This window comes from Neolamprologus brichardi, chromosome 6 (assembly GCF_056152115.1).
Source record: "Neolamprologus brichardi isolate AB-2024 chromosome 6, ASM5615211v1, whole genome shotgun sequence".
NCBI lineage: Eukaryota > Metazoa > Chordata > Actinopteri > Cichliformes > Cichlidae > Neolamprologus > Neolamprologus brichardi.
In genome coordinates, this window is record NC_142109.1 from 27,992,819 (window position 1) to 28,014,040 (window position 21,222).

Genomic DNA, 21,222 nt, shown 5'->3' on the forward strand with positions numbered 1-21,222 from the left:
CCTGACTACAACTAAACTACACCGCTACTTTTGGCTTTGTAGTGTACCAATTAAAACTCAGACCAGGTTCTTTCTTTCTGGCCTGTCTGATCACAACAAAACAACAAAATGGACACACACACACACACACACACACACTTGCAAACCCCCCCCTGCTAATAACAACAGAGGGGAAAGGTTGTGCACATTTTCAATGAACAAGAAATGGAGCGACACCTAGGTGTGCAATTATCACTGACCAGCCACAGTGAAAAGTTAATTGAGGTGGAGGTTACAAATTTCCCTCCCACATGAAAAAAAAGGGTATCATTAAACACTTTTGTTTAATGAGCTTGTTGGCCTTGTTAACATGCAGGTCCACACACAACCCTGCACATAAACACGTCACACAAATATACTTAATTGCCTATTTGGCTCTAATGAAGCCTTAAATACGTTTTTTTAATAGCGTAAAAATGAATAACCTACTAGAAGAGAGGATTTGGTGCAGTACAGAAACAATCACATGAAGAGATTTTCTATAATACACACACAACTTAAAACTTTAAGTTAAATAAAGCAAAAAAAGGCCTTTGTTTTCTCAGAGATTGGAGTTTCCCGTTTCCAAAGGTTAATCAAAAGTGTTAAAAAGAGGTCGCAGCCTTTGCATCACTGTGTGCAACAACTTGTATTCTAAGTGGACCACAAACCCAAGTTAGGTGGAATAAACTAAACACGTTCATTACACGGTTGTTTTACTGTGATCGTCCACCAGAAATGGGAATGGAAAAACAGAGAGCCAAAGATCATCCTAATTACAACTCGCTGTTTAATTGCAAGTGACAGCGCGCTGAGAGACAAAAGGCAGAGACAGCGATCCGTGTGTGGAAACAACATTTACCAGACACATTAGCTTTATGCTCGTCTCGTGGTGTCATAGGGAACAATCGGAGAGCGACAAAGATTTAACTAATTTCTCCTCGATTCATCGGCGAGCTCCGCCCGCCTAAGCCGAGCTGTCAAACTGAACCGAGGTTCCCACCTTTTCTGGACGGGTCCTTTTTGTTTTTTGACTTTAAAACAAAGGCAAAGTCTCTCTCCTGTCTCACAGAAAGACACGTTTAACATTTTCCTTTCCATCGCTTTACGCTGTAACCTTGTAAAAATATAATAAAGTGGTTTCCAACTTAGGGCTCCGAGCAACACGGTGTTACAGGAGGGTTAACAAGATAGGAAGAGTATATTACATTAGACACTCAAGGACATCTTTTTCTGTTTGTATTTATTTGTCAGGGACTTTGTACAAGAACATCACTCTCCCAAGAGAAGAGATGCATTTTATCAGATTTAGCTACTAACTAATTTCCATCTGCAGTCCCCGAGCAAGTCAAACAGGAATAAAATACACAAAAAACAAACAAGACGTATAAAAATGTAACTGAGAGTCCCGGCCTAACAAACTGAAACATGGCAGCTGATATAGAATCACAAAACAAACCCAAGTCTGATAAAAAAAATCACAACCATCAAGAACCATCAAACTTATATAGCAATAATCTTTAAAAGGAACTTAAACACTATTCAATTCAATTCAATTTTATTTATATAGCGCCAAATCACAACAAATGTCGCCTCAAGGCGCGTCACTACAGCTATTAAGAGATTCATGTTCACAGGACGTTTACTACTTTCTTTTGTGGCGCATTGAGAGAAAGCACAGCGTCTTGTAGGAGCTTTAGAGTCCCCTCGAGCTGCTCTGAGCTCTGTCCTTAAATGTTTTAGGACAAACAACAGTCTTTAAAATGAGATGCATACCTGAATATAGAGGTAAATTCGCAGAACTTGCAATGTTATATTGACTACGAGTGTTATAAAGATGAAACTGCAACAGTTTGCTATGTAGGACTTGATTTTTAAAGGATTGGTTATAATGTTGCAACACGAGCAGCAGTTTCCTTCAAATTCCTTTCAAACTTGCAGAAAAGTAGCTTTGTTATATTTTCATAACTTGCACATCTTCTTTTGTGTTTTTAAAAGCCAAGTGAAGGAGATAAAATAATAAATATTTGACTTCTTCAACGTTGTCTATTTTATGATGATGAAAAAAAAAAGTTTGGCAATGGTTTCTGCTGGTATTTTGTTATAAGGTGTGTTGTTATCAACTTCATCAATATTCAGCTGAAGATTTGACTTAGTTGAAACCTTTTCTGTAACATGAGACAGCTTCCTAGCCACTTGCTTAGCACTGCTCCCACTCCCACGGGAATCACAGTATCACTACATCTGCATTCATTCATCAGATTTTACTTATTAAACTCTTTATTGTATTACAATTAAATTTTGATCTATTGAGCACTTCAATTTAAAAAGAAAAAAATTCATCTGAGCCCCTTCTTTTGTGTATTTCTTTCCCTCTTTGATCCATTTTATCTTGTGTTAATATATCAGTTTCATTGAGGAAAGTTGTTTTTCATGTAATTTTCCAGCTTCTGGGCTAAATAAAGTATCTCATCTTACTTTATGTGGATAGTAGCTTACCCTCTCTAGCACCTGAGCCACAGCTGCCTGATAAAATGAGACTGAAATGTAACACCAATAGCGGTCAGACTGAAATATCTCAGCAGATATTGCCATTAAGTTTTCCTGATGGATCTGATCATTTTTTGTGATCCCTTCAACTTTTCCCCTTAAGCCAAAAACTGTTGGGAGCTACTGTCAGTCCTCGTTGAGAGAACTGAATTTGTTTTGTACAAATTACCAGTCTGATAAGATGATAATGAATAAAACTAGCCCACATAAGCACAGAATCCTCACTTATGCAGTTTCACAACATATTTCTGATTAAAAACGTGAACAATTATAAAGCCAGTCTATGAATAAAACACGTCTCCTTCCTATGATGACGCTCTGTGGACTTTCTCACATCTACCCTCCTGAGGTCAAAGATGAGTTTCTCACCATGGATGTGCTGCGGAAGAAGATATTATTGCAGATAGAGGAGAAGAGCTTCATGCTCTCTTGAAGACGATTCTGCAGAGAGAAGATATTACAACCATCAAACAGCTGCAGAGAGAACAGCAGACACACTGTCACTTTAAACTCTGTCTTTAATAGTAGTCTGACCTAAAAAATAAATCAATAAATGAATAAATTAAAAAAAGACTTCTACGTTCGGTCACTGAACAAAACAAACATTTGTGAATGAGTGATTCTGTGCATGCTGTACCACAGAAGGCTCTTCCACCAGGGTCATGTCGTATCCGCTGAGCGATACCACGAATAGCACCGCCCTGACGTCCTCGAAACAGCCAATCCACTTCCTCCGCTCCGTTCTCTGACCTCCAACATCGTACATCCTACACACAGACGAAAGGAGGGAACGAGACAGTTTAAACATCTAAAGAGAGATGCACAGCAGTCCGGAGCGCTACTGGGTTGGTAGTTACTTGCTGATGACTAGAATAAACACACGTCATTCTGTGAGATCCCAGAAAGTCACTATCAGTAATGAGGAGCCACCTTCACCTCACTGTTTTTGAGAAAAATAAAAGGAATTTAGAATATTCTTACATCAACCCTGTGATGTCTCACAACATGCCATAATATCTGCATTGAAAGTCTTTGTTTCAGTAGAACACATTTTTCACAAAATCTATCATGACCTAGAAGATAATGACAAACTATAGGTCTGTGCTTCTGATTCGGCAGATCAACACACTTAATCAAGAGTGAGGGGCTAAACACACATTACAAACAGTGATTATTCACCCAAACATTGTATTACCTTTACTGTTAGCATAAAATTTAAAATCCAGATCCAAAACATATAATCATTTGTCTGTCATTTTACCAAAACGATAGAAATCCTGCTCATTTTCATTCAAGTATTTATAGACCACATGTCTGTGTTTGCGATTAAGTGTATGATCTGAGATTGTGCCGTCAGCGTGTTCGTGACCTCCCATATGGATGATGGAGCCTGCTGAAGTGCCTCAGGATGCCTCTCATCAATGACAGATTGTATTGGTTTTGGATAAGGTCATATTTTTGAAAAATGCTATTTACACTTACACACACACAAACAAGGAGCCTCGTGCCGCACGTCTCTGCAGACCCCCCCTTACTTTTTCAGTTTTTCCAGAGACAATCACACACCGTGGCACACAAAACGCGTAAAGGTCAATGTTCTCCAGAAAGATGATAGAAAGAAAAACACAACAGGAATAAGAGCCGAGGAACACAGAGAGCACCACAGATCAGTTTCTGCCACTTCACCCATTTTTCAAAGCCAGATGTGCCACCTTCCTTTGAGCATCTGTTGAGTTAGTGCAGCTCTTTATTAAGAGGGGAAATGAACATGTGGAGACACAGACACACAGGGGAAACAAACAGGAAAGACTGCAACATAAAGATGAGATTTATGCTGGAAATTTTCAGTGGAATTGTTTCCAGACACAGGAGCTGTCATTGAAGCTAAAGTTCATTATACAAACCTACTAATAAGCCACGCGCATAATGACACCTGTATTACAACTAAATGTAATAAGGTAGGATTTCTGATGTGCACACATACTGAGTTTAACTGTTAGTTTCCGTATTATATTGAATGTAGTTAGCATCCAGTGGATTGCCTTCCAGCAGAGTGACGTTTTTAGCTAATTACTACTGCTAGCTTGTTGATGGTTTGCCAGTTAAATGTGTAACCACGGTAATATTTGCTCATTAGTGCTAAAATTAAAACACAGCAGAGGTTTATGGTAGTCATAATTTGGCAGGTACTTGTTCTTGAACAGAAGTATAAACCAAATTACGGATGAGGACAAAATTGCTAGCGCTAGTAAAAAAGAGAGCAAAGGATTTTCAGCATAGCATTTCTAAACATGCTAGTTTTCTTCAGGAAGCAAAAATATATTCTATTTGCACTTAACAGATTTTTAACCCGCTAAAAAACTGACATTTTTAATTAGCTCTAGCACAAACCACTGCTGTGTGATGATGCGTTTCACTTTTAGTGCTTAAAGCTTGTGAAATCAAGTTAAAACTGAGCGTAATCTTCCGATTTACACACAGCACAAAAACCTCAGCAAGAGTTTGAACTTTCACTTTTTTCCAAAGTTTGAGAAAAAACATTGTTGATGCTCACAAAGCAGAGTTATCACAGCGTTTCCAAGGGTCAATAACCAGACCAAGAGGTATCATCAAGTACTTCAAGAGAGCCACACAGTATAGAACAAGCCTGGCAGAGGTAGGAAGCAAAAGATTAAGAAATTAGTGAGACGTGTGCCTAGACCGCACAACAACTGCCAAGACACTAGTGAATAATTTAACCAAGACAGGAATTGTAGTCTCAAAGAATACAATCACTAGAACCCTGCACAGGAATGGACTGTGCAATGAAATCTCATTTAAAATCTGTTGGCTGAACTGAGGACCAAGATCCATGCCAGAAGACCATAAAATGTAGAGGAGCTTGAGGGATCTGACAAAGAAGAATGGGCTGGGATTATTCAGGAGATGTGTGTTAGTCCTACAACAAATGACTGTCGGCTGTTATCCAGGAAAAAGAATACACTATAGCCTCAGCAGGGCTAATAACTTTGGAAAAAACTAAAATAATGCAAGCATCCAAAATAAAACTCAGATATTTGGAAAGGTGGTTAAAAATCCTTTCATCTGTCTGGAAAATTAAATGAAATTTCCATAGGCTAATAAATCTGTCAAGATACACAAAAGCCCAGCTTAACCAAAACAACATCGCTCAAATATTCGGAGTAAAATGCTCAGGCTTCAAACGTCTCAAAATGATCTTTTTTTCTAGTCTGGGCTCTGGATGATGTCAGTGAGAGCCTTATATTAAGAATGTCACTTACAGTTACTTACTTGCTAACTAAATACTTACTAAATAAAATGCATTTCTATTTCTGCATGTTTGTTTTCTTGTTTTTTTTAGGTGATCTCTAAAAGTTTGCACATTGAAATGTGCCTATTAGAGCCTCTCAGTAGATCAGTGGTTCTCAGTAAGTTTTATCAATTTTACGTGACACACCACCTTCAGTACCAGTGCTCAATAAAAAGCTGGAGGGTGCAATTTGAGTTAAATGGACCAGGGAAATATTCATCTGTCAGCCACAGCATTAAAACCATCTGCTTAACACTGTGTGTGTCCTCCTTGCGCCAGTAAAAACAGCTCTGACCCATCAGGACACAGACACCTGTGCTGATAAAACCAGTACACTGGCAGCGAAACCTTTGGGTACCATGAGGTACATTGTTTGGCTGTTGCAGTAGCGGCAACAGTGTTTAGGTGTGTGGTACATCCACGTGAATATCAGGACAGCTGCCATTATTTTTTAAATCCGTGGCTCATCGGTGTATGCTGTAGCATTTAGTTTGATGAAAAGCTCCTTTCGTGGCTCTATTACGTTTGTAATATTCTCAAAATGAAAAGTGATGAAACTCCCAGCATCCAAACGCCGACCTCGCCTGCATAAAGAAACACATTTCTTTCTATAAGACATCTCAGTTGATGTCATCCTTCCCTCCTCTCACCCCTCCCCCTGCTTCTGCCCCTTGATGTTCACCCTCATCTGCAGTGTTGTAATTGTAATTACCAGAGCAGTTGATGTTAATGATCCAGGAAAAGACTCAGAACCTTATTACACAGAGAGGTCAAAGTTCAAACAGGACCTCTGTATGCTAACTAGGCTGTGTCTGGGCGCAAAATTGCGAGACTGTACACGTACACACGTACACACGTACACACGTACACACGTACACACACACACACACACACACACACACACACACACACACCCCAAATGTGTCTGAATAAGGATTCAACAGAAGTGCAGTGTTGTTAGTTTATTATATGTTTTTGAGGTATGTAATACAAGTTGCATGTTTTACATGTAAAAGATGGCTTCTCCTTCTGAACTGCATCAGTGCTTCATGGCATTTGTTTCATATCCATGATCTGAATCTCTTCTTCTACCCCAAACATGCTCTATTAGACTGGCATCCGGGTGCACCGTGGTTATGTAAAACAAAATACTCAGGTAGGCTGTAGTGTTAAAATGATGCTCAGTTGGTACTAAAGGACCCAAAATGTGCCAAGAAAATGTACAAGACACCGTTAGACCATCACCACTAGCCTGGGCTGTTCACAAGTGTTATCATGTTAGGTGTGGTCTGCTACTGCTGTGGCCCACCTGCTTCAAGTGGTGACATACTGTTTGAACTTTGGCTTTTCTGCATTGCTTGGTTTTAACAAGTGGCTACTGTTACTCTCCTTTCAGGTTGTGGCAGTTTACCCATTCACCTTTGACATGGGTAAACTTTGACAAGTGATTTTCCTCCAAGAGAAAATCACTGGATATTTTTTCCCACTGTCTCTGTAAACCATAGAGATGATTGTTTGGGAAAATCAGATCAGCAGTTTCTGAAATACCCCACCAGTCTGTGTGGCACCAACCACCATGCCACATTTAAAGTCACTTAAATCACCTTTCTTCCAGATTCTGATGCTCAGTTTGAACTTTGGCAGAGCATCTCGACCGCATCTACATGTCTAAATGAGCAGAGCAGATATTTGTATTAATGGAAATTAAAGCAGGTGTAATAAAAGGGGCTTGACTGTTATTCATCAAATCTGTACACTAATAAAAATTCAAAAACAATATATAGTTTTAAAAGTTGTTCTACATAGTAGATTAACTATTCTGTCTTTATACTAACATAAGCTAGTTGCTGTTCCCCCCCCCCCCACACACACACACACGCACAAGGTCTCAATCCTCTCATTAAAGTCTTAGCAATGTTAGCGTGCAAATTTCATAAAACGGTAAACTGTTCTTTTGAATTATTTGTTTTGAATCCAAGAACACCAAAAGCTCACACTTGCAACATTTTCAACTTAATAAAGTGTAATCCTGTGTGCCTCAGGTGTCCCCTGTTACATATTTCAACTAATTAAAGAAACTCATCATTTTCAGAAATCAAGACAGTCAAATGTGATTTGAAATAACTAAACAAAAGTGGGTCGATAAGGTCTACTACAGCTGTGGGAAGTGTGCGTGGAGGAAGGCAGGCAGATTTATTTTCATACAGACTTGCAGCACACCAACTGTAGTGTGAGATCAGTAAAAGATATTGAATTATTTAAAAAATGAACATTTGGTCATGTTCATTATTCAGAGCCTCTATAATATAGAAAACAAAGTTTGATGTTACACACTGGTTACATCAACTACACATTACTACACGTTTACTTCTACATGGACGATTCCCCACAATGTTTTTGGTTTTCAGTAAATCTCCTGTAACAAAGATAATGTGAAGCAGAAATTAAACGAAGCTGTACAAAAAGATCTAATGACAGATTTAGAGTATTTTGTACTTCTATTGTATTTAGTGCCTGAAGAATTTAATTTTGAACGAAACATAAGACGAGAATAAAACTCCTGAAAGGGTTTGTTGTCGATTATAAAACTAGATTAAAAGACACTGTTTTTATTTACCAGCAGACACACAGAATGTGTACCAAACCAGAAATAAGCTCTTATTGGTCTATTAATTTGTAAAACACTGCTATCAGTGGTTTCCCAAAATTCTCATAAAATGCATTTAAGTTTCTCAGAAAAAGTGATTTTGTTTGGAAAGCACATTTGGAAACATCAATATATTTAATTTTTTTCTTTTGAAAAGTTTATACTCTATGCACGTTGGATTGGAGATCTACCTGTAGATTGATTTCGGATTTCTCCATGTTCAGCTGGCCTGCTGATTTATTTAAAATACTAAATTCTTTGGTATGTCCCAAAAACTGAAGCTTTTGGTTAAACCTGTAAGAAATTACGGTATTTTTATTTGACAATACTTTATGGTTGATTCGATTTTTCACTGTTAAATGGGTTGAATATACTTCCAACATTTAAAAATGTTGGATTTGTATGCCACCACCATAGATGCAAATGTTAACCTAAATGCAGTTAAAACATTACTTTTCCCAAATAAGTAAAGTGCGTCATTGCACACCATTCCAAGCAAATGTTATTATACTGTTGTATTTTCTAATTAATTTTAATTTTCTTTCATTCTGACTTTTTGCTTTTAGTTCAGTTTAGTTTCCAGAGTGAGTTTTCTTATTTCACTTCTTATTGTTTGAAATTGTTTTAGTTTAGTCTTAATTAGTGTCAGTGTTTGTTTGGAAGGTATATCAGAGGCATGATAGGTATTACAATAAAAGCGGAGCACTCAGTCTTGTAGACGTCCAGAGTCCCATTAATGCCTCATCAAACCAAACAGATACTAAAACTAAAGATATTTCCTCCATATTTTTTATTGTACTGTAGCTCCTTTTCACAAAGGTCAGTTCGTTAGTTTTGCTTTTTCACGTCTACTTTTAGTTTTCCATTTAGTTTTAGTTAAGTACAATAACCCCAATTCCACATTTTCACCTTCGTGCTTTATAAACTCCAGAATTTATCCAGCTGCTTCTGTCTTCTGTCACATAATCAATAAACCAGTAACCCAGTCCCAATGAGAGCATCGAAAATGTTTTACAGGTGCTTCGGATCGTGAGCAGTCATTCTGGTATATCCGGTCTTAGATTCCTGTCTAAAGAAGTCAGTTTAGGGAAAACTGTTATTGTTATAGTTCAGAGGTCCATCTCTCTATACATCCCTTCTCGTCTGCTATTCCAGGGGTCAAAAAACCAAAGCAACTGAAAGCTATTTTTATGTAATTCTTGAAAGAAAATACTACCTGGAGCTCCAAAGCATATGAGTCTAAAGTGGGTTTTTTTTTTAATGGTATTTATTACATGTTTGTGCAGCAGATATTATTAGTTTTTTTAATATCTGCTGCTATAAAACAATGGCTAAACTTTAGGATAATAAATGTCTCATCCTGATACAACCTATTTCATATATAAATCATCCTGTTAAAGAAGAAAAAATCCACCAGTGGATCAAGTATACCTGCAAGCCAGTAGTGTTGGTAATGAAATCACATTAAATTCTTGAACACTTAAATTCTTGTTCCAATCTATGTGAACGATAAAGATGAGCCATTTGTATCTGTACATTAATGTGAGGTTCTGCAAAAGTAACAGGATAACTTTTATAGCCAGTAAAGATGAACAAAGAAGCACATGTGGCTCTGAAGACAGAGGTCCCTGGTCTGATCTAATGTTTCTATTTTTTTAAGGCCAATGCATGTTGTTCTCTTTCACTTGCTTTGAGAGGTCATTCAACTATATGTTGTGTTCACACAGAAAATGTTTATACTTGGAATCTTTTTTCCTACACAACAGATGAATAAATAATAAAGTAATAGCCTAAAAACCCTGTAATTCCTAAATCTTTCCTCCAATCTGGATGGAAATAGCACTCAAATAAACCTAAAAGTCTGTGCTTTAGCTCATATTACTGAGCTTTCAACTGTTTTTGTAAACTCATAGAAGCTTGATTTTTAAACTTTCATTTGTGACTTAAAATCTGATGATTTAGTACCTTATAAAACGCACTAAATGAGTCAGAATGAAAACAGACACAGGCCTAATAGCACTTACAGTGAGACCTAAAGTGATTCTTAAATAATAGAGGGAAGGAGTGCAGGGCGCAGATGTGGCCACTGATGAGAAACCTTATTTACGAACAAGCGAGACAATCATTGAAGAGAGGGAGACGGTTTCGCATTGTGTTTGCTCTGAGTGCGGCCCGAATGGCGACAAAACGACACCAAAAACTCGCCTCTGTAATAACACCACTTTCTGAAATCTCAGCAGGTTACTAACACAAATGCTGGGAAGTAATATTTTAAATGTGAATCAAAAGTCTTTGTTTAACAGTAGGTTAAAAAACTGCACACTTCCTATGTCTGAAAGCAAAAACTCACCCTTTCTCCCCTACCATCTACTTCTCCAAATCCCTGTAATTTTATGGCCAAGTATGAAATAATTACATTAACTTATGCTAAGCTCTTCATCAACCCTTTGGGTTTAATCTTTTCAAGTCACAGAAGGAAATCCACACACACACACACACTAATGGTGCAGAGTGTCAATTAACTAAAGCCAATTATTTATCTTCTCCAGAATTCAGATTAGAAAGAGGCTGCGTGAGATGCTGGGCTCCTTCCTGCAGCACCACCTGGGACTCCGCTCCCCCAGCTCTGATCTGACACCGTCACTTGGTGGTGACGTCAGCTTCTTAGTGTTTCACAGAAAAAAGAAAAAAAAAGGCCCAGACAGATTTTTTTTTTTAAAGCAGAAAGTGAGCAACTAAATGATGCAATTAATAAGACTGTGAGGAAAATGTAGCATTTATCACCACAGAACAAAAGATTCGGGCACGATCAAAGGATCTCAATGCAGTGAAATGTTTCCTGAGTTAAAAAAAAAACAAAACAAAACACAACAACTTACTTTTGTCAAATCAAGTCAAACATGTCACGTCTGTGGCATCCAGAGACATAGTAGAAGCATTTAAATGTCACGCCAATATCCCAGATGGCAGCCGTGTGCTGACAAACTGACTTTCTCTACAATGTTTATATGCTAAACAGAGATCGTATGAAGCACTGAGGTAATGTGTTTTATTATTATAATTCCATATGAGATGTAACGTCGAACTGGGATGAAGGACAGGTTGATATTGTGGTGGGAAAAAGGGGGAGGGAGCGCTCCTTTGGTGGATATTACTGACAAAGAGGTGGGAAATAATCTGATTTTCCGGAATATGATGACAGACACAAACCCACACACACAGTAAGAAAGAATGCGAACTGTGTTGCCCGTGCCATAAAAATCACACCAGTAAATGGAACTGCAAAACCAACTATTAAATTTTATGGTCTGTAGAGGTCAGTTGCTAAAGTTCAATAAGAACTTACTGCTCTGGAGTAAATCATTTCATCCCAACTCTGACATTTTTTTTCCACTAAGTCAGGATTATGTTTCATTCATTTCTACAAGAAAATGACTTTGATGGTAAATTTTACATAAGAAACAACTGTGTTAGCTTTGCTATCTCCATAACGGCCTGGACATAACAACAGACACAACATAAATTTAACATTGATTGCCTGATTTGAGATTTACATGATTTTTAGCTACACAAACAGCAGGATTTAATATACAGACCAGAATCATACTAGATGTTACCTCTCTGCAGTGAACTGCCGTGTAAATTAACACTTATTTTCAAGGACTTTATATTTTTGTGGTGCAGTGACTTTGCCTCTAGCTCCAACACATTCTCACATATTCAGCTATAACATTCGCCTCGATCAGTTCAAGTCTATACCAAGCTGAACATAGTAAGCATGTTTGACACAGTAAAGTAAAATTAGCGGCTATTGGGGATATTATTTAAAGACAAATTAATTTTCAGGAAAAACACCTACAGCAGTCCCCAACCTTTTTTGCATCACGGACCGGTTTATGTCCGTCAATTTTTTCAAGGACTGGTGTTGTGCCAAAAAGTGATTGCCTGCCAAAAACTAATTTCCAATGTTTCCATGTATTTTTTATGTGTAATATCTTTATGTATGTTGGTAAATAGACTTCGGTGAACAGCGTTTACAAAGGGGTTATATATAGAATTAAAAAATTATCTGTTTTTTCAAGTATCTTTACAGCTCTGTGTTATTGTACTTACATTATAACCAATCCAGTCCTTTATCCTCGTTTAAAATATTTTTACAGAACTATTGTCATATTTGCTGCCATTTCTGCTGTCCTCTTGGCCAGCTTACTCTGACAAAATACATTTTTAATGTTAATGAGATTTTTTTTAACTGCATAAATAAAGGTTATATAAAAGTCACTGCCAAAAACTGATTGCGGCTTCTACCTTGTTACACGAATGTTGTTTGTGGCTCAATATGACTTTATGTCATCCATGAGGGATGCATTTAACATATGTTTCACATATTATAGCCCAACAAGTTACTTATAGCAGTTTAAATACGAGCAATCAGTTTTTGGCAAATACCGGAAATCACTTTTTGGCAGACAATCACTTTTTGGCACAACACTGGCCTTTAAAGTGTCGCGGATAAATACAACAAAATAAAATGATACGACCAGACAAAACCTGTGGTATTTTGTAAATATAATAATAAATGCGAATTAACTGTGTAATTGCGTAACTTTATTAATAGCGTCCTCCTGAAATGCGCCAACAACATTGAGAGTAACATCCTCCTCTCTGCCCCTTAATGCTCTCTGGTCGCTATGGTAACAGGTAAATATTTCTTTCAAAATAAGACACACAACTACAACACGGGAAAAGACACAGAGTCAACCGAGTTAACGATAAAAACCCTGAAAACCATTAATTTCACGCCCAAGCCTCAACTCTTCTCTCCCTGTTACCAAAAGACTCACGTGGCCCGGGGGCTGCAGACCGCTGACCTATGTCACCCAACTTGAAATCTCCAGTAGAGTGAAGAATAAAGTCACTACATAGGTACAAAAACTGCAGTTCCTGGAGCAACCACTAGAGGCTGTTTGATTCAGAAGTAAAACACAGAAGTAAACTTGTTTACGGCCTGACATAAAATTATCTTTTTTGGTCTTTGTAAATAATTTTCTCTTTCAATTACATTTATGCAGGGGACGCATTCGTATTTAACAGACTGACTTTCAGTAATATTAAGATTTTAAGGTATGCAAGGGTTAAGGGCGGGGCCACTTTAGGGACAAATGTTAGACTGATGACAAAATTTACATGACATGGGACTGACCACCTGGTGAGCTTTCTTCAGGCCTGCATTCCACCTCTTTGATTAAAAATGTTATTTAACCTCCTAGGACCTGGCGTCCACATATGTGGACATCACATTTTGGGTTATTTAGACCAAAATACTCAATTTTGCTCTACAAGGGCCTGATATCCACTTATGAGGACATTATACTGCTACTGTTCAATCAAACCTTTAAACAAATATCCTCATATGTGGCTCTTATTTTTCTTAAAAACAAAAATAAGGTAAAAAAAAAAAAAATCTGGTAATTCTTTGTTTTTACATTCAGCGGGCCCCAATATGCCCAAATATCAAAGAGAAATTAAAAATGCATGCTGTGGAAGAGTTCGGGTCTTAGGAGGTTAAAAAAAACAACAACAAAAAAACACTAAATCTTGATGGCTAAAAGGCTGAAATCGCTTCAAAAAACACTGTCTGCAACCCAATGAATGACATTCTAGGTGACTACATCCATCTTTTATTTGCAGTGAATATAATTACACCTTATAGGCAGGTCAGTCAGTTTCTTATGTACCTGTAGCTTTAGACTGTACTTTAACTACAACCTGAAAATCCTTCAAATGTCATGTCATACATTATCATCCATCAATGAATAACATCTGATCTGTCCCAGATTAACGCACCCAAACACAGACAGAGTAATAGACTGTATGTGCGTGTGTGTGTGTGTTTTACATATAAACATTTTATTTTTTTATCTCTTCTCAAAAATAAAACATAAAAAGCTGAACATTTCATTTTAACAGCAGGAAATGAAAACTGTCAAAAGACGATCAATACAACTCGCAGCAAATGCTATAATTTTCTAATTCTATGCTGCATTTCATTCCATCGGCCCTAACTCTTCTCACTCCCAAACGTACTGTTGTACGTTTACTGATTCAGGTGTTTAGATTTCAGCCAACAATTCAACTTGTTTTGCCAGTAAAAGCACTTAAAAGTGACGGCTCACAGTTCAGCTCACATTTTTACTCAATCTTAAACTCCTGGCAGCACTTCAGATGAATTATAAAGTACTTTGATGCTTTCACTTGAACTGAAACCTAAACTTCCTCCAAAAGTATTTGTGTTTTTTCTGCCACCTGTACGAGACTTTCAGCACTTTACTGCTTAACTTAAAATACCCAAACACAGGTGCATTTGCTCAAGAAAGTTTTGCTCTGTTTTTTCTTTAAATTACTTAAAAAATCTAAACTGAAAAGAACAGCTAGGGAAGTAAGGATTAGCAAAAAAAAAATGGCGTCACTTCCAAGCCAACCTCGGGAATTCCTTTATCCACACCTAATCATCTTTAAATAATTAGCAATTAAACCCAGTCAACACCCAAAGTCTCTTGTGCTACCTGTATAAGGACAGTCTGGGTTGTAGCCAGATGTAACACCTCTGCTCATAAAGGTTTCACCAGGAGAACAGCTACAGACTACAAGTCTTATTTAAGTTACAACAAAAGATCAACCAAAAACAGTAGCAAATAATCCCAACAAGAAGTGATCAGTTGTCCCCACAAAACAAGTGGTCTGATATGACTACACGTTTCCACAGCCATAAAATTCAGCAAGATAAATGCAATTGCCCATCTGCAAATAAAGAGTCACACCCACACACACACACAGGGATCACAAATAGTGTGACAAAGGAACACACAAAGTTACTTTTTTCAATTTACCACATTTACAAGTTATTCAACAAATTGGGCCGCAACTCTAAAAGTCACACTACAAAAGAAATGCATCATTATTCAAAAGTCACCCATAAACAGTGATGTAGATGAACACAGCCATGTTCACACAAGGCTATAACCAAACACTTTTCAAAATAGAATAACCAACCACACCCATCTGCAGTACTGTTCCAGGAATGTGGCAGATTCCCACCCAGAATAACCAACAAGCACGATGACCAAAATCAGCAAAGAAAAAATACTAAAAAAGATATGCTTCAATATAAGGACAGCACAGCCATCTAGCCCAAAGGATCCCGGACAAGCCCCCATTTATGTAGCACAGACGGACACAAGAATTTTTGGAAATATTGGTTTTACTTTAAATTACTTATAATTAGTGCTATAAGCGTTAATCTCGTTAAAATGACGTTAACGCCATAACCGCATTAATGCCTCAAATCTCTGTTAGCGAGTTAATGTGGAGCGGCCGTGCGTGGGGCTGCACAGTGCTAACGTGTTAGCGCGGCTAGCTCGTTAACACGTTAGCACTGTCCAGCCACGTTAATGCGGTTATGGCGTTAATGTCATTTTTACAAGATTAACGTGGACAGCACTACTTATAATCTAAGAAACAAAAAAAGCCATGACAGCATGATGAGTGCAACCAAAAACTGGTACCACCCAATTTATTTACCCACCATAGGTTCTTGGACTTCAACTGGAAGGACAGTTGGGGCTGCAGAGCGAGTAACAGTCATACGACAAATGTAAAAGAGTATTTATCATAAAATCTGATAATAAACATTTAAAAAATGTGTCACTAATCAAATGAGGCACCGTTTAAGGCGTTGAATATTTAATAAAACTGCATCGATATGAAATAAAAATGACTATATTTTTTCCTTTAGTGACATTTATTCTGCATTAGTCACACTGCAGAGAAAATCAAGTTCATTAGTACCTATTGCCCTGTCGTGACCGTCAGTGGCTTCAGGAAATGAGTTCAGCCATAGGAAGATGATAAAGAAGGTGGTATTATGTGACAACAGCCCATTGATCAGAGATGAATATGGTCATCTGACAGCAGTCTCCTGAGCTCAGATACCTGCCCTCTGCTGCTCCACTGATAAGACCGAGCCACTGATGCTTCTGTATATGTGTGTGTGTGTTTGTAGATGAGTGTAAAGCCAACTGATAGGTGTCGTATTGACGTATTGAATGAAGCCGCCCATCTTCATCTTATATCTCAGGACTATCATATGGCTGTAGACTGAGATAAGACAGTCGCAGCTAAAGAAGTGAAGTAAGTCGGTACAACAGGCGCTCCCTGCAGAAGTCAAGAGCAGAGCTGACAACAGCAGCTCTGAGTGACTCGGTGCTTATATGCAGAATCATCCTTCACCTTAATAAAAAAGAAAAGTGACTACCTGAAAATAAGGTGGTTGACTTTGAACTGGGTCTCTATCACGCCTGTCGTCCTCAGTCGTACTCGAAGGACGTCTGTCTCTGTGGGCACGTACTCAGGAGACATGATGCGGCTCATGTTCTCAAAGAAACTGGGAAAGGAGGAGGAAGGAGAAGAAGACAGAGGGAAGGGTGCAAAAAGGTTAAAGAGCCAGGAGAAACAAGGGGAAGAAGAAAGAGAGCGGCAGGGAAATTAATAACTTGAAAACAAACTTGAGATCAAAAGAAAAATCAGGTATCACTTACGGGAGTGGAGGCTAACACATTGTGTGTTTGGTGTGGCTGAGTGCGTGTGTTGGGTGTGCAGCGATAAGGCTGAAGCCCCAGGGGCCGCAGCGGTTGATCACGATGAATATTCACACTGTGGTTTACCATAATAACACACTGAGGCACAGCTTCTAAACACAGATTAGCTATTTACACAGCTAGTGTAATCAACTGTATCGTGTGTGTGTATGCCTTCAGTAAAATGTGATCTTTTTACACACACATTCACACGATGGCATCTCCACCTATGTGAGCTGACTGTGACATTCTCTACCCGTCATCCTGAATTAGTTTCTTGGACAGCGACACACATCCTGCTGCTAAAAAAAATGATGTTACACAGGGCAAACAACATGCAAGAGCCTGTTTGGTACTTCTGTTGTTGTGAGGACCACTTTGAGCTTTAGTTGTTATTTTACAAAGCCAGCAATTTAAAAAAAATCTGTTTGCAATTCCTCAAAATACTGTATTAATGCAGATTGTTGCACTGCAAGTGATCTGCAAAGCATCTTTTTGCAGACAATGACTCAACTCAGCTGCTCGCCAGCTGTTTGTGTTCTGGTTTTATTCAACTGCAAAAGCGAAGTTGCTGAGCACCTATATTATTTTCCGGTTAATTCGCCATCCTGCAGAAATTTCGTCACTATTTGTGGAGGGATTTCTGTTTTAAATCTCTGACATTCTGGCTGGACTCTCGGTATAAGCAGTTAACAGATGGCAAGAGATTTCCAACTGTTGCCAGTTAACAGTTGGAAACACCTGAAACGTCTAACAAGCCTTTTTATTGGAAATCAGTGAAAGGGCTTTGATTGAATCGACAGACCAGCAGTATTTTTACATGTTTGACTTAACAATACTAATCATAACAACAGTAATGGCATCAGTCAAATTCAATTATAAGATGTGTTGTGTGTGGTATTATTGCAATTGAATCCATTTGTGGTTGCGTCAGGAAGGGCACCTGGTGCCGAGCTGCCCACTGTAGCAACCTGTGTTTTCATTTTTAAATATCATGTTTATCGTCAGTGCACACTCTTTGTGTTTGTCTTTAGTTTGTCCTCATTTTAAAGTTTCTGCATATCCAGTTTTCAACAGCAAACTTGGTGAATCCAATCACAACAAATGACAGCAGACAACAAATATCTTAATTTGTGTTTAAGAAAACACAAATTAAGATCAAAGAGTAATATATGCACTGTGTCAATAAGAGTCCTCATAAGTACTATAGAAGCACAGTGTGTGTGTGCGTGTGTGTTGGCAAGAAGGTGATGCATGGTGGTTCTCAGTAGGAACCAAGGGTCCTGTCGGTGTAGATAACCCCAAAGCGAGGCCTCTCACAGGGGCAGAGGATGAGACCGGACGGCCTCCTGGTGGGTCAGCGCTCTGTCTTATTTCTGTTTCACACACACTTCTTTCTTATTTTCAGGCTTCAGCCTCAATTCTTTGCTTTCACTATGGTGTCATCACTTTTGTGTCTAATCACAATTTTTTCCCTATACTGATATTTTTAAAAATGCCTTTCCTCCTTTATACACGCATCCAAAACTAAAATAATATCTGGTTTATGTATGTATTTAATGGCTTTTATTTTAAGATATACAACAGTTGTGGAAGTATATGTGATTCCAAACTGTGGTCTATCTTCCTGCACTCTTTCCTTTCCTTTCTCCAGACGTTAACTCCCAGTGACAGTAAGCAGATGGCTCAGCATCAGCTGCTAAGTCCAGCTAATTAGTCCCCTGCATCTCTTCAGCACAGCGTGAGTCTGTTCTCGAGGAGTACTCACTACAGCGCCGAGTCATTGAGCTCGTACTCGTATCCCCGGGCGGCCGCGGCCCTCACTCCCTGGTCGGCCCACAGGCAGGACAGGGCATGGCTCAGGAAAGGAAAGAGCACCTGGTCTTCGTCAAAACAACGCCCACACGACAGCACGGAATGGGCGTGAACCTGCCAGAAGACAACAGGGAGACAGAAATTCAGATTAATGATCAGGGAGGAGCGATTGGTCAGATGGAAAAAAAGATAGAAGGAAGCCTAAATGATAGAAAAGTTTATGAGTCTGTCTCCACATCCAGACTTGTTAATCATGCAAACACACACACACACAAAGAGATGCTCACACACATTCTGATGACATCTAATAGAGGAAATACTTTGGTCATCATTGCCCAGCAGGATGTGCTGTGTAGGTGGAAAACACATGCACTCTGACAAATTTGACAGTAAAGTTCAAATGAAATTAAACCTCACAAGCAAACCACCCACCAGTGGCCTAACTTTGTGCTCTCCTTCAATGAAAGCTGTGTAGCTATAGTGCTAAGATGCTGCCCTCTAATGGTGATCCAGGTGACGTGCAGAGACACAAGAAGCACAAAACTCTAAGAGGGCAGGAGCAGGATGACAACGACAGAAAATAAAAAGACCAAAATTTAAGGTGAGAGAAGTCTGACATGAGTACCTTGTTTCTGTTGTTAGCCAGGTTGATGCGGAGGGTGCCCATGCCATGGAGGACAAACTTCATGGAGGTCAGGAGGTTATCGAGCACTGCCGGCTGCCAAAGAGCACAGAGCAGAGGTCAAGTTCAACCACAGGATAAAAGGCACTATCGAGCTGTTTGAAGCTTCTTCTCTGATCTTGTATTGTAACTCACTTTCACCAATCAGAGCTCCTGATCACATCTTTATTTGCAAAAAGCAGCTGCTACCCACCAGGGAAAAACCACCCAGTTTCCTCATGTTACAACCCTGGCAAACACTGCCCCTGAGTGGTTAACCCCTGATAGTATACTTTGCCATTTCAGGTTTGTGGACCTCTGAGACCTGACTCATCTCCTTCCTGACTTGGTAGGAACTTAGTTGAGTCCAGTCAGTGTATCTGAGTGTGGCTGGGATCTCCATCCGTTGGACATTTAGATGATTCTCCTCTGATTCTACTGAATGTTATAAACTTGTTTCGGTTGGATCCTCTTGATTAAGTGATTGTGCTGTCTGCTATATAAATAAATCTACTACTACCAGCCCACCAAAGCATGTCCAGTCCTCTAACATAGAAAGAATGTGATCATTTGTATGCATAAGATCCTAAATACACCTGAACAACACAAATTAAACTAATTTCAAAAATCTGTATTCATGCTTACACACCTGGAGATTTGAACTAACTCAGGTTGTGTGTGTGTGTGTGTGTGTGTGTGTGTGTGTGTGTGTGTGTGTGTGTGTGTGTGTGTACACGCACGCGTATAAGTTTTTGTCTCTGTCTATCTGCTACCAACTAAAGATAAGCTCCACATTCCATCACAATTCTACCACAGTCTGGTTGCTCTCCTCTTTGTGTGTGTGTGTGTGTGTGTGTGTGTGTGTGTGAGAGGTGACAAGGCTTCACCTCACCAGAAGAGTTGAGCTAAAAACTTTGCAAACAGCCCTGCATTGACTTGCATCACAAATAAGTTGCTTTTTGTGTTTAGTCTCCCTCTGACTCACAATAAAAGTCACTCAGAGATATACAACTTAATATAACTTTGTCACTTTGAGTCTTAAAAACCAAATAATGTGTTCAGTTTTTCCTGCTTTATGACCGCGAACTTCACTAAAAATCAGAATGCTTCTGGTAAAGGGACGAGATTTGAGATGTGCAACAAATAATATAGGAAAAAAGAAAAGATATCCGCCTGGAGCTGCTCAGATTTGTTAGGTCATTTAGTGAAAATGGAGGAAAACATGCTAGTCCTTATTTATTTCTTTTACAGAAACTGTTCTAACGGTTGATGCTCAAACCTCTACACAATGACATCAGCATGCATGCAAACAATCTCTGTGAGACTGCACTACACACTCAAGTTTCACATTTTTTTTCTAGTCTTCAGTCTGCATGATATCACTGAGAGTGCTTATTATGTATGGTCATCTCAGGGACAACACTCTGGCTTTAAGCACAACAGCCCAATCCACTTGTGTTAAAACTTGTTTACGACTTCACATATTTAAATGTTTCTTTCTGTTGTATTTTTCGACCGGCGGCAGTGCTGTGAAGCAGTGTTTTAATACACAGACCTGTGCATGCTGTGCACAAACGTAATATAG

General features: G+C 38.7%; 1 protein-coding gene across 1 annotated transcript in view; it reads right to left on the bottom strand.

Moving 5' to 3' along the window:
• Positions 1–21,222, bottom strand: part of gnav1 (guanine nucleotide binding protein (G protein) alpha v1) — a 35,446-nt gene that overhangs the window by 4,469 nt on the left and 9,755 nt on the right. The window contains exons 3-7 of the mRNA XM_006790702.3: positions 19,602–19,694; positions 18,930–19,090; positions 16,840–16,968; positions 3,206–3,335; positions 2,938–3,009 (exon numbers count right to left, since the gene is read on the bottom strand). Of these exons, the coding sequence (XP_006790765.2) occupies positions 2,938–3,009; positions 3,206–3,335; positions 16,840–16,968; positions 18,930–19,090; positions 19,602–19,694 (585 nt within the window). The remainder of the gene's footprint in view (positions 1–2,937; positions 3,010–3,205; positions 3,336–16,839; positions 16,969–18,929; positions 19,091–19,601; positions 19,695–21,222) is intronic.